Genomic DNA, 13,832 nt, shown 5'->3' on the forward strand with positions numbered 1-13,832 from the left:
TTAGCGCGCGTGCGCTATTTCGACCGCTCTGGCAGTGAACACGCCGAGACGTGTGTATTTCAATCTCTTTCACCCCTTTGAGCATCTGCTCCCTGATCTACGCCCCAAAAGCATTAGCCTTGGGGTGGTAATAATTTTAAGCAATAGGCTTTGCCTATTATCTGTGGGAAGGGCTCCCTCCACAGCTAACTTCAAATTGAAATGGTATGCACCGTGGCTTGCAGGGTTTAATTGGTTTGCCTGCTCTATTGAACTGATTACCTCCTCTGACTGCTTCTTTGGAGTTTATTGGACTGCATTTGTCAGCATGGCTGCACATGATGAGGGGATGGGTGATAAATATTATTTGGATGATCCTTCTGGATCTTTTGAACAGGACCTTGTCTATGCCTTGGACGCCAGTGTTCGCCACACGGTAAATCAAGCCTTGCCCCAGGCTATTCGGCCTATTAAGCATCATCTAATCAGCTTTGCCGAACAACAGGATTAGATGCCCTCCTCTGGGAAACAGAGTAGCGAGGAATCCTCCCTGTCTCACAGTTCCCAGGCCCCCAAGGTTGATAGAAATCCCAGTTGGGCTGACTTTGAGAGCCTTATTAGGTCTCTGTCCAAAGAGCATGACTGCAACGCCTCCCCTTCCACCCCGAAGACCAAGGCTTGCGAGGAATCAGATTCCTCCTCACCGGCAATACCTCTGACCAGGGGGACAATCCTCCCCGTAAGTGTACGAAAAAAGACGCATCACCCTGAAGGTACTTACCTTTGAGCCAGAAGACATAATCCACCACAGATCTACCCTCTGGATTAATCCTGCCGAAGTGGCGGATGATGTAGCTCCCCATATTCACCATGGGTTCGAGAAAGAGGTATGTTCTCGGCTAATATCCGAATGCCCCAGACCGGATTTACCTTCCAAGATGAATGAGACGCCAGAACATGACCCTACCCTGGTCACTTATCTTAAAAAATTCTCAAAGGATCCCAAGAAGGGCACTGACCGCGCATGGCGCGGATGCCAGGACAAGCTCCTGGCTGTGGCTGGACCTCTAACAAAGATCTTGGAGCTGGGGTATCAAGCTAAAGAATCGGGGAATTCCATTGACCCAGATGTCCTTGTGAGTTGGGCTCAAAGGGCCCTCTGTTTCTTATGGAACGTGCAATTTCTAGCGAGAGACGCCACTCCATATTGATAAAGATGGACCCCAAACTAGCGGGTCTTGCCTCATCTAAATCTGGACCCTTGGCCCAGGGGTTGCTCTTTGGTTCTCCTTTCCTCAAGGAGGTTTCTAAATTTGCTGCTACGTACGCCAATCTTAACAAGGCCCAGAGTTCTATTAAGAAGGTGCGGCGTCCACTTTTTCGAGGGGCCTGATACTACAGAGGTCGAACCTTTGGCCACAACTACAACCGGAGCCCTCAGCGAGGTTATTATCAGCATGGCAGAGGGAGATTCCAGGACTCCAGTTCTTTCTCGTCCACCTTCTACCATTCCCGTCCAAGAGCAGGCTGCTCCAGATTCAGGAGAGGGAGGTCCAGAGGGGAACTAGTCTATTCCCAGGACTCAGGATCTGCAGGTGAGCCTAATATCCACTTCAGAAGTTATTTTGGGGGGCCAGGACTGGGTCTTTCTTACACGCTTGGCGCAGGATCACACAAGATTCTTGGGTTCTAGAGACCATCCAGGGTTACAAACTAGAATTTTACAGTTCTCCCTCACAGCTAGTCCCGCCTCATCTGATTAATTTTTCCCTTCGAGATTGCAATTTCATTTCCGTAGAGATTTGCGGGGTTCTTACGTAAGGGCGCCATTGTCGAGAGCTACCCTCACCTGATGGGTTTTCTCAGCCCAATCTTTTTGGTAAACAAGAAGGGCGGGAGTTCTCATCTTCTTTCTGAACCTCAAAGAATTCAATGGATGGCTTATTTAACGCCACTTCAAAATGGAGGACATTCACTTGTTAAGAGACAGCCTTCAAGAACGGGACTGGATGGTTTGTTTAGACTTAAAGGATGCTTACTTGACCATCCTGATTTTCCCTCCTCATCGTCGGTTTCTCCAGTTCCTTTGGGACGGGTGATGTTACGAGTACAAAGTCCTTCCCTTCGGCCTGTCATCAGCACCTTGGTGCTTCATGAAGGTGAAGGGGCAGGTAGCGGAATATCTCTGAGCCAGGGGTGTTGGTCTGATAATTTACCTCAACGTCATCCTCATTATGGCTAATTGCCCCGTCTAGCCCTCACTCATCTGGAGTGGTCCATATCTCTTCTTCAGGGTCTGGCCTTTATTGTCAACGCTCAGAAGTCAGATTTGATACCGTCTCAGCAAATGGATTTCCTGTGTTTTCGTGTGGACTCCTCCCTAGCTCAGTTGGTGCTCCCCCTCAAAAAGTTCATTCCGTCAAGAAGGAATTGAGGTTGCTGTTGTGCAGACAGACTGTATTATTGAGGGAGATTGCATGTATGGTGGGCCTGCTATCTTCCTCGATTCAAGCAATTTTTCCAGGTCCCCTTCACTGCAGGGCACTTCAGCGTTTGAAGATTTCACATCTTCAGAAGGGCCTCAGTTATGTGGATGAGATCCCCCTCTCAGAGGGGGCTTGGACAGAGGTGCACTGGTGGCTGGATCATATGGAGGCCTGGAACGGCAGGGCAATCTTTGTGTCCGCTCCGGAGATTGTAAAAGAGTCTGATGCCAGCCTTTGGGGGTGGTGGATTCGCTGCGGCCCAGTGTACACAGGAGGTCGTTGGTCCAGGTCGGAGTTGGACTCACATCAATTGTTTGATCCTTGCGGGCTCGTTTGCGATCAGAAATCTGTCTCTGATCAAAACAGATTGTTGTATGAAGAGTTTTTTCAGTTGGAGACCAGATCTGGATTCTGCAGGACCGATCCACGATTCAAGTTTATGCCTTTCCTCTCTTTGTGATGATCCCCATGGTTTTGGCTGAAGTCCGTCATCAGCAGGCAGCTCTCATTCTGGTGACTCCTTTTTGGAGAGCCCAGGCGTGGTTCCCGGTGGCTCTGGAGTTGAGCTGTGGTCCTCCGGTGCTGATTTCGCACAGGTGAAATCTCCTTCTAGATCCGATGGGCCTTCCCATCCTTTGATCTTATCGAAGCAACTCCTACTGGCGGCATGGAGACTTTTAGGGAAAGATGGAGTCTCCAGGTCTTTCGTAAGAGTCTAGTGATTTCATTTCAAAAGCTGGTCCTTCAGCACCCATAAGATACATGCTTCAGCTGAAAACGATGGTCTTCTTGGTGTTGTGCATGGAATGCCGAATCCTCTTCTTTGTTGGCTGGTTTGGCCTACGGGTTGGTCAATACTCGTAGTTCAGCTATATCAGCGAGACATTTACTGGTGGACGGTAAACCGGTGGTGGAGTTACCCATTGTTTATAAACTTCTGAAGGGCATCAGGTTGTCTAATCCCCCTCGTCCTTGCTATTCTACCCTTGGGGATGTTAACATAGTTTTTGAGATTCTTGGAATCATGACCAGCTGACAGATTTATTTCTAGAAAGCAGCTTCCTGCTAAGCTCACTATGCTTTTGTGTTTAATATTTTGCAAACGAGTCTCTGATGTGAGAGCCTTAGATTTGGCATGTAGATTTTTTTCCATTTCTCGCTGCACTAAATACTACTCCAAATCGGTGTCTTACCCTTGTTTTGTTGACAACCCTAAGTTGTGTGTAGTGCAATGTTTGAAGGCTTACGAGATAAGTACGGCAGAATTTTGTTCTGATATTGGAGGACAGTTGTTTTGCTAGTAAAGCTATATCACCCAGTGACATCAGCTACTTTGTCCAGATGGGCTCGATGGCTCTTGAGCGAGGCTGGCATTGGCATTTCGAAGTTTGGTGCCCACTCGACTAGAGGGGCCATGGCTTTTAAGTCCTTTGAAATAGGTTCCAGGCTGGAAGACATTTTAAGGGTGGCCAACTGGTCATCAGAATCTACGTTTAAATCATTTGACTGTAAACCTATTGTTGCCATCGCTTCTGTTGTTGGACAGCTTTAAACAAGCATAATCGAAGCCTCCGGTCCTGACATACAATAAAAAAAATTCTAACATTTGCGCGAATAAATTTTCATTTCTATTAAGGACACGGAGGCGAGGATTATCCCACTCGCACATTGCTTGATCTGTTATTTTACTATATTGCTTATCATGTGATATTACTGTATAGGATTTTTGCTTATAGTGCTTTTTCTCCCTCTTTTTTTCTGGAGACCTGGTAGTTCTGGTTCAGTTTTATGGCTTTGCCTTTGTTTGTCTTCCTTCCAGGAAATGATGATAAATAATCCTGTTGCATTATGTAAGGAGATTTCCCCTCGGATTGGATCCGGTGTTTCAGCTCTTCAGGCATCTTTGTTTCTTCCAGGATGGGCTGTTCCCTTGAAATTCTCTGGGATTGTAGCTCTGCGACTGTTAAGGTTTATGTTCTCGTTTTATCCACTTAGGTGTGTTTGTTCATGTTCTGATGTTGTGCAAAGAAAGAGGAGTTGATACTTTGTGGTGTGCATTATACAGGGTGTATTCTCTATGGTTGTCACATGATATGTTACTTCATGGGATTTGTAGTTTTTTGTGGTTTGTACTGCTGATTGGCTTCTGAAATAATTAAAAGTGAAGAAAGAGAAGCATAATCCTCGCCTCCGTGTCCTTAATAGAATTGAAATTCTTAGCGCAAATGCTAGAATTTTTTTTATTCACTTCCCCTGACAGTGTCTAGAACATCCTCCAGAATGGTTGTCATGCTACATGAAGAAATTGCGGGCGATTTGTGCAAAAATTCAAGCGAACTCTGAGGGATCTCCAGTGGAGGATAATGATATATATAAGCGCCACTCCACACTGCAGTGATATTGCTCGTCACTGCACCCTGCACAATTATACAGCTATATATGAAGTATATTTCTGGAATTAGGTCAAAAGCACCTTGAAATAATAATGCTGGTGTCCCACTGTGAAAATAGGCATTCACACTGAGGAACACCTTTGTTTGAGACCCCGCCCCTCATGGTAATGTTCCAAACACATAGGCACGTCTAGATTTTTGAAGCGTATGATATCACAAAAGAACATTTCCCCTCTATAAAAGGGAGAAACTGTTACTCTAACTGATGTGGCGGCTATTTGACAAAAAACACTCCTCTTTGGGACTACATAAACTGCAGATAAGACCCAAATATATACTGATCATTTGTGTTTATTAGTGGACACATTCATTTATTGCTTGTTTTAATAATTTATTAGTTGGATACTTTAATCAATTGCTTTCTTTATTCATGTATTTATTGTCATATTTTTGTGTGTCAACTGTCGATGTACATTTTTATCTGATTGTTTATTGATGTGCTGAGAAGGTATTATACATAACTGTTATTAGTTAATGCATTAAAATATACAGATTTCTGCCATTCTGTATTTTATAAAATCCTCTTCAATTGATGGTTAATAGTGGTACTTTTTGGGCTTGCATCTTTTCACCAGCAGGCAGGAAGACCCTATTTGTGTGCTGTGAACCCTCCCACTCCTACTATTCACAGGAGACACATTATATGAAGGATGTCTACTGGTTGTCCCAGTACACCAGAAAGCATCAAACCTATTCTCTGCTAGTGTTCATAAATCATCCAGACCACATGAAACCAATATGGTTTTTCTGTTGTGCATTGGGAGCATGTAGAGAAACCTATGAGGATAATTGTTTGCAGTCTATTAAGGATAGTAACATCTATTTAGGTATTTAACCTTGATGAGGTGTAGGTGTGCCGATGTAACCATTTTGTGTGGTGCCATTCTGGCCTCTACACATTTCACCTTCTCCAGAAGAACAATATCCTTTCCTATGCCTGTCTGCTGACTATTGTTCAATCTGGCGCATTGATTATCAGGAAACGATAAACCAGTAATACCCATGTTTCCCTAGTGGTTTTATGGTTAGTGTGGCCTCTAGACAGTTGAATTCTGGAAGAGATGTCAATTTCTGCATGTACTGGACTACTGCCTGGGGCAATAGCAAACATTTAAACAATTGTGTGTGATGGATTCCGTGTTTGCCTGAGAGCATTGTGAAGATTTTAGGTATTGTTTTGATTATTAGTGGATATTCTTCATGTGCCTGTGCATCGAAAAATGGCACTGGATGCTGTATTTGAAAGTGATCTGCTCCCAAAATGGTCACTGCTTGGCTCAGATGTTTGGGACATGATGAGGGTGCAGTCGTCAGCAGCACAAAAGGGTGATGGACAGAGTGCTGACATTTTTCAAACACTCACCCCCAATCACAGATCTGGATTAAATTGATCATTCTTTTGCTCACCATGCCACCCCAGCTTGGACCCAGCTATATGCAAATCAGTCTTGACACCGCTCCCCTTGAGAGCAGTCCAGCCCGAACTGCCAGGCCAGGTCCTCCCTGGACTGGAAACAAGCATCCTGGGACCAGTTTCGGAGTGTCACCTCTCATAAGCCAAGGTAGCTGGAATCCAGTGGCACAGTGAGCAAGGAACCCACATCTGGGTATACCCTGGCTACTTGGGGCAACTTCAACAGCACAAAAGGGCGATGGACGGAGTGCTGAAACTTTTCAAACATTCACCTCCAGTCACAGATCTGGATTAAATTCATCATTCTTTGGCTTGCCATGCCACCCCAGCTTGGACCCAGCCCTTTGCAAATCAGTCTTCAACCTGCTCCCCATGGGAACAGTGCAGCCTGAACTGTCATGCCAGATCCTCCCTGGACAGGAAACAAGCATCCTGGGACTAGTTTTGGAGTATCACCCCTCATCAGCCAGGCTTGCTTGAATCCAGTAGCGGAGTGAGTAAGAGACCCATGTCTGGGCATACCCTGGCTGCTTAGGGCAACTTCAGCAACACAGAAGGTTGATGGACAGAGTGCTGAAACTTTTCACTCACCCCCAGTCACAGATCTGGGCTAAATCCATTGTTCTTTTGCTCACCATACCACCCCAGCTTGGACCTAGCCATATGCAAATCAGTTTCGACCCTGCTCCCCCTAGGAACAGTCCAGCCTGAACTGCCAAGCCTCTTCCTCCGTGCCCAAGATGACTTATTGAGACCGCTCGAGGTCCTGATGCTACCACAATACTTCAGCACACATCATAAAGGTGATTTTTGTGTTTTTGCACCTGCGTGGCGATTGCTTATGCAGTAAAATGTACATGCTCTACTATCACATGTGAATTTAGCTCATCAAGTAACTGTATACAGGAAACTAGCACAAAAATATCATGCAGAAATACTGGTGCCACGCAACATGGTTTCTATCTCGATCCAGCTTGGTTATCACTTACTCTGTGTGATGCCTTCCCGGAAGCTCCATGCTGTTTTTATGTCTTGAGCCCAAGATTTCACTTTTGGACAACATTTAAAATTTCAATTACACAGAAGGTTCTAGTTGTCTATTATTTGTACTTTATTGTAACTCAACTCTATAAATCTCTAACATTCACCTCACTCAGACATTATTTATACACTTTGGGAAATGCGTAATGCTTTTGGTACTACTTGAAAACACAGTTTACCACCACGTATGTAGCGTAACATTTGTAATTAGCAGTATGTCATTAGATCTTGTATATCAGTCGAAAAACGTGCTGAGTTTTCATAAATCAAGAAAGTGTGCTTTCAGCAAGAACTGCTGCAGAGGGTAGGGACGGATAAGTAATACTGGGAAGAGGGACTGGATTATCAATAAAGTCTCAAATTATTCCGCCCACAGATAGTATTTTCAAATTCAGGAACTTGAAAGCACAAAAATTAGAAGATGCTCGGCTACACTAGTTGAGACAGTATCGCATGAATTCTACCCCAAGCATTATTTCAAGAAGTGAGCACTTCAGAGGAAAATGTTTGCACTTAAAGTACCATGCAAGTGGGGTCCAGGACAGGAAGCAGAAAAAGAGAGGTATTAAATTGCATTCAAGTGAGGATTTGGGAACATAAGAAAAATGTGAAAGCCTCACCGAGCAGTGGCTCAGATTGGCAGCAGTGACTGGGTTCATTTATAAATGAGGATGTGCGCCTATTCGTTCACAAACCCTGCAGCCTTATCGGAGCCTGTCGGGTAGCCAGCTAAATGCCATGAATACATGAATACTCTGAGGGTGAATTTAGAAATTGCCTGGACGTGAGAAGTGCCCATAACGTGTTGAGGCAGCTCCTTATAGTTGTTGCACTTCCCAGGTGACTCACTCATTCTGCCATAAGAAAGTCAAACCAATGAACATAGCCGTTAAGCTGTCACTGAAATGTGTGTTGCAGGTAGGTGAAGACTGGGTGACATATGTTGTGTAAGAATTAAAGTGTAGAGGGTGCAGGATGTGCTGTCAGTGCTCTCCTCTCTCTGTTCGCTTATTGATTATCAGTCCATTCTACAGCACGTTGCTCTAAGAAGATCGCATGTTGAAGGGAACTAAGCTAGGACAATAGTTTTCCATCTAATCTGTCTGCTTGAGTATTTTTTCTTCCTTCTTTCTGCCCCTAATTAGAGCCATGTTAAATTTGATAAAAAGTAAAACAATGGTTCCGAAGGAGTTATTAGACAAATGTTTCTGGGTTTTGAATGGTATACGGTGTACAGTAAAAGTCCATCTTTAAATATTAAACTAGGCTTGTGGTTTTTTTTTGTCACCCAGGCTCTGATTATCTGTTGAATTATGAAATATATGTAATACCCCAGTCTTCCTTAAGAGGGTCCCCAAAACGCAAAACTATTGTAGAGGGAAAGAAAGGATTTTTACGCTAATTCATCACTTAATGATGCTATAAATATGAATTTTCTTTTTAGAATTTCTGGAGATTCATTTTTCGTAGAAACCTGCCCAGTAATGCACTGTGTCAGTTGGAATATGCCGTTTTGGGTCTTGGAGATTCTTCATATCCCAAGTAAGAATCAAATATTCTGCTCCTCATATTGTCTGATTTTATTATGAAGTAGCTCTTTTTTACATTTGATATTCAGATTAAATGTTTTTGTGCAAAATCTCATAATATACTATTTTTATCTCTACTCCCGTTACCGTGGCAAAATGGGAAATATTTGACTGGTGAAGTGGAATGGGACACTGTTTCTCACATTTGTGATTTTCATTAGATTTCCAGTATTCAATAAACCCACAATCCAGGGCTGGTTCTTGGAACACTTAACAATTCAACCTGGTTTAGGGTAACAAGCCATGAGGGGCTTCCATTACCTTTTTTTGAGGATTTTATGGTAATGTTCTTTTTTCTACATCACTTGATAATCTCTGAAGTAAATGAGCTTGTTGTTAATTGTGATGCATTATATAATGTTTCATACCAGTGGTGAGTCGTTGAAGGACATTTGTAGATAATCGCACACTACTCTGTGATAGTGCTGTGGATGGAAGAATGTGTGTCTGCCATGGCCTATATGGATAATGTTGATTTTGTGTGTCTAGACCAGAGTTGTCCTCTCACTGTGTTTTTCGCTGTCCCATTAGCATGCTCGTCATGGGTAAATAATTAAAGGCCAGATGTAGGTAGGAAAAAAATAGCGAGTCGGAAATTGCGATTCAATGCGAATTGCAATTTCCGACTCGCAAAATGGGATCCAAGAAAAAAAAGCGACACCAATTTGCGACTCGCAAATGATGTCGCACCGCATTTTGCGAGTTCGCTTCTAGCGAGGTCGCTTTTTGCGACCTCGCTAAAAGCAAGTTCGCAAATTGCGACTGGCCCACAAATTGGCTGCAGGTGCAGCATAACAGTTGGGAAATACACTTCCTGGCTCTTGCTGATGACATCAGAACCAGGAAGTCATCAAATACACCTGGGAGGAGGGAGGACCACACCCTTTCCAAACTGCAGTGCAACATCCAGGAGAGAGGACCTGCTGTTACTATGGAGGACACAGGCAGTGCAGGAAAAAAAAGAAAACATACGTTTTCTGAGAAAGAACTGGAGGTGCTCACTGAGGAATTCTGCCAGCACATGACAAACTGTTTGGCAAGGCAACCCTGAGTGTCCCAGACACAGAGAAAAAGAAGATCTGGCTGCAAATCCAGGACCGGATCAATGCCATAGGGGTGAGCCACAGAACCCTGGATGAAATACAAAAAAGGTGGTATGACCTGAGCTCCAGGACAAAGGAGAGGGTGGCAGAGCGGCTCAGAGAAATGAGGGGCACAGGAGGAGGCCCATCCACCGTCCCACCACCCACAGCCATGGAAGAAATGGTGGAGCAGACCCTGGAGCCTGAGGCCGTTTCTGGAAAAGGAGACAGTTCTGCGCCAGGGACATCCAAAAGAGAGTACCATGAAATATGAATTCACACCTACAAATGCAGTATCCACACTCTCCCAGAACACAGCAGCAGGCACAACCAAAGTAGCTCCATTCCAGTCTAGCAACCACTAGAATGGTGCATTATGGGCAATGTAGTACAGTAGTCAGCATATAGGCAAATGTTTATTATGAGGCATACAACAGATGTGAGAGACTGACAGTGTATTCCCTATGTCCCACATGTCTCCCACACAACACCCCCCAGCAGTGACAACATCCAGGGAGGAGACAACAGGCCAGAGGCAGTGCAGGAGGCTGCAGCAGACATTCCTGGGCCCAGCAGGACACCACCACAGTCCCCTCTGCAACAAGAGCAGGAAATGGGGGAAGCTCACACGACCCCTGGCCCTAGCCCCACAGCAAGTTGTCCAGAGCCAGCAGCACGACAAAGGCGCAGACACAGACGCCAAGTTCTGGCGGTGCCCCAGGTAGAGTTAGAGGAGGCAGCAATGTCAGGAGTAGAGGCATCCCTCCTTAACGGTCAGCGCCTGCAAAACAGACAATTGCGGTCAATATCAAGTGCTTTGCACAGATTGGAGACCAACATGACCCATGGCCTGGCTGAGGTGAACTCGCAGTTCACTAGACTTAATGATAATGTGGGCGATCTCACACAGGCCATCCGCCAACTAGTAACGGAACTGGTGGCAGACAGACGCAGCACAAGGCGCAGGGACCGCCACCTAGTGACAGGCTTTGACCGCATGGCAGCGTCAATTGCGCGTCTTGCTACGAACACTACTGGCCTGTCTAGACGGACCGTGAGTCTACAAGTAGAACTTGGCCACTTTGCTGGGGATGTGGCACGTGGACTTGGCCGCATCAGCCACGCAGTGGACTTGTTGGAAGCCAGGCAGGTGGCAAGGGGCACAGGTGAGACCCCTCAGGACAGTGAGGAGGGATCCACAATGAGCAGTGTGTCTGCAAGTGACTCACGTGTGCTGAGGAGTGTAAGTGCACGGCAGGGGTCAGCAGACCCACCTGGGATGAACCATGCTGGGCGCACAAGGAGGAGGGTGTAGGCCAGCAGACAGCATGACTCATGAGGCACATGATGTCAATGTGTCCTCATAACGTTTGGACATGTACAGCTCCTTACGGACAGCACTTTTCTTTCAACCTTTAGTTCACAAATTAAAAGGTTTTGTTTGTTCCACTACACAACTGGGCTCTGTTTGTGTGACATCAGTGAGTGTGGTGACAGTTGCCACGTACCTGCCAAAGTATTGGGCTGCAATGTGGTCCCGTCTCTGTCTGCCTTGATTTGCAATGCTTCTATCCCCAGGCTGGCGATATGGTGGCTCTTGCTCCTCATCCTCCAAATCTGTGTCTTCAGGGGTGAGATGTAGCCCACGTCTGGTGGCAAGGTTGTGTAGGATTGCGCATCCGCCAACGATCTTCAATACTGTTACTGGGGCATACTGGAGCGCACCCCAACTTTTTTGGAGGCATCTGAATCTTGCCTTTAACAGTCCAAAGGTCCTCTCGATGACAGTTCTGGTCCGCCGATGGGCACTCTTATATCGCCTCTCATTCTCATTGCCAGGTGTTAGGTACGGGGTAAGTATCCATGGTCTTAGCGCATATGCACTGTCACCTGTTTGGCAAAAATAAGCAATGTTAGCAGGGCTTGGATGGTTTCTACAGTGACCTGAATGTATGGCTTCAGAGTGTAGTCAGCAATACCTAATAGATATCCGTCTCCAAACTCACCACGTTCTAGGCGTTGGTGTATCCCACTGTGCCTGAATATGTATGAGTCATGTGTACTCCCTGGAAATTTGGCTACAATGTCAGTGATAACATTATGGGCGTCGCATACCACCTGGATGTTTAGTGAGTGGGTTCATTTCCTATTGCGGAACACATATTCCAGATTTGCAAGAGGGCAGATTTGTATATGTGTCCCGTCCACACACCCTATTACATGGGGGAAGTTGGCAATTCTGTAGAAATCCAACTTGGTGCTGTTAATTTCTGCCTCATTCCTGGGTAGATATATGTATCTGGACATGTGTGTGAGTATGGCATCTAGGAAATATCTGAAGAATCGTGAGAGTGCACTTTGGGATACCCCACCTGCCACAGCAATCACCCCCTGATAGCTACCCGAGGCCAAGAGGTGCAGTGAGCATAGCATTTGCACATGTGTAGGGATGGCGCTGCTGTGCATTGTCTGTCGTTGAAGCTGCGGATTGAGTAGTTCAATTAATTCTAATATAGCTGCACTGCTCATATTTGTCATAAATCTCCTCCTCAGTTTGTTGGAAAAGTGTCTGCCTGGTTCGGTATATTCTCTCCTGTCTCTGGCTCCTCCTCCTCTGCTGGGCGGCGTGGACTCTCCTCCTCCTTGCTATCACATACAATTCAGCCATTTTGAGTTACCCAGATGCCTTCTGGGTCTCCTTTTATACTTTGGTTCTGGTTACCACCTGCTCTGACTTAGTGGTAATTTGGGTGTCCAAAATGGGCTTTTTGCGACTAGTTGCAATTTGCGAGTGGCTTTTTCATATGGTTTGCGACTCGCAAATTGCGACTTCCTCTTTGCGGGTCGCACAATGAGGTCGCAATTTTTGCGAGTCGGTAATGGCTCGCATCGCAATTTGAACTTCAGAAATGGGATTTTTGCATCCCATTTCGGATTTTGCAAATTCGCAAATTGCGATTCGGGCCATTTGCGACTCGCAAAACTTTGCTACATCTGGCCCTAAGTGTGGAGATGCCATGGGGGTCTACGTGAGAAGTTTTTTGTTGTTGAGCTTGTATGGCAGAAACTGCTTCAACTGTGTTGCACCTTGAATGTTGCTGTGACTATGGAATGATGTAGGATAAAAGTGTGAGCAAACAAGGTCACCAACTAGTGTAGATAGCTGGCAGTTTGGATGTATCTTTATCATCAGCTTAAAGTGCATTGAATATGGACAAAGAAAGTGCCCAGGGTGAAAAAATGCTACTTTTAGAGGGTACAGCCATGCACCATCTACAGTGTATACTTCAGAGTCCACAAAGGAGCAACAGAGGAGTGACATATGGGAATGGGCATTATGCACCCAGTACAACATATGCTCTGAGGAGTCCATCCAGCGGTGACGGGGCTATCTCACAGATATGGATTTATATAGCCAGCTGCAGCATATAATCTGATGGGTCACAACATAGAAACAGATTAGCAACCTATATACTGGTGGCCATGATATTTAGTCTGAGGTCCACTTAGCTGTGGCAGTGAGCCATAAGAACAGGCATTATGTAGCCAGCTATGGTGCTTGCTCTGAGCAATCCAGCCATGAGCATCGGACAACATCCCATAGTACTATCTATCCAAGGGTGGCCAACGGGCAGCCATTATGCAGTCAGTCATAGTAAAAGTCCTTAGGAAGACACAATGGCGTGGCAAGAAGCCATCTATGGGATAGGGCATTATGCAAAAATCCATGCTATTTAGTGTGAGTAGTCCCCTAAGTGGTGCAACCCATAGGATTGAGTATAATGCAA

At 45.5% G+C, this 13,832-nt stretch overlaps 1 protein-coding gene across 2 annotated transcripts in view; it reads left to right on the top strand.

Moving 5' to 3' along the window:
• The window catches only part of NDOR1 (NADPH dependent diflavin oxidoreductase 1), a 201,756-nt gene that overhangs the window by 46,189 nt on the left and 141,735 nt on the right, over nucleotides 1-13,832 (top strand). Inside the window, exons 1-2 of one of the 2 annotated variants that reach the window (XM_069241329.1) lie at nucleotides 10-4,433; nucleotides 8,818-8,915. In XM_069241329.1, the coding sequence (XP_069097430.1) occupies nucleotides 4,383-4,433; nucleotides 8,818-8,915 (149 nt within the window). In that variant the 5' untranslated portion in view covers nucleotides 10-4,382. Of the gene's footprint in view, nucleotides 1-9; nucleotides 4,434-8,817; nucleotides 8,916-13,832 lie in introns of those variants that run through there. The other variant, XM_069241328.1, reaches the window with a different exon arrangement.

Source organism: Pleurodeles waltl, chromosome 6 (genome assembly GCF_031143425.1).
Source record: "Pleurodeles waltl isolate 20211129_DDA chromosome 6, aPleWal1.hap1.20221129, whole genome shotgun sequence".
NCBI lineage: Eukaryota > Metazoa > Chordata > Amphibia > Caudata > Salamandridae > Pleurodeles > Pleurodeles waltl.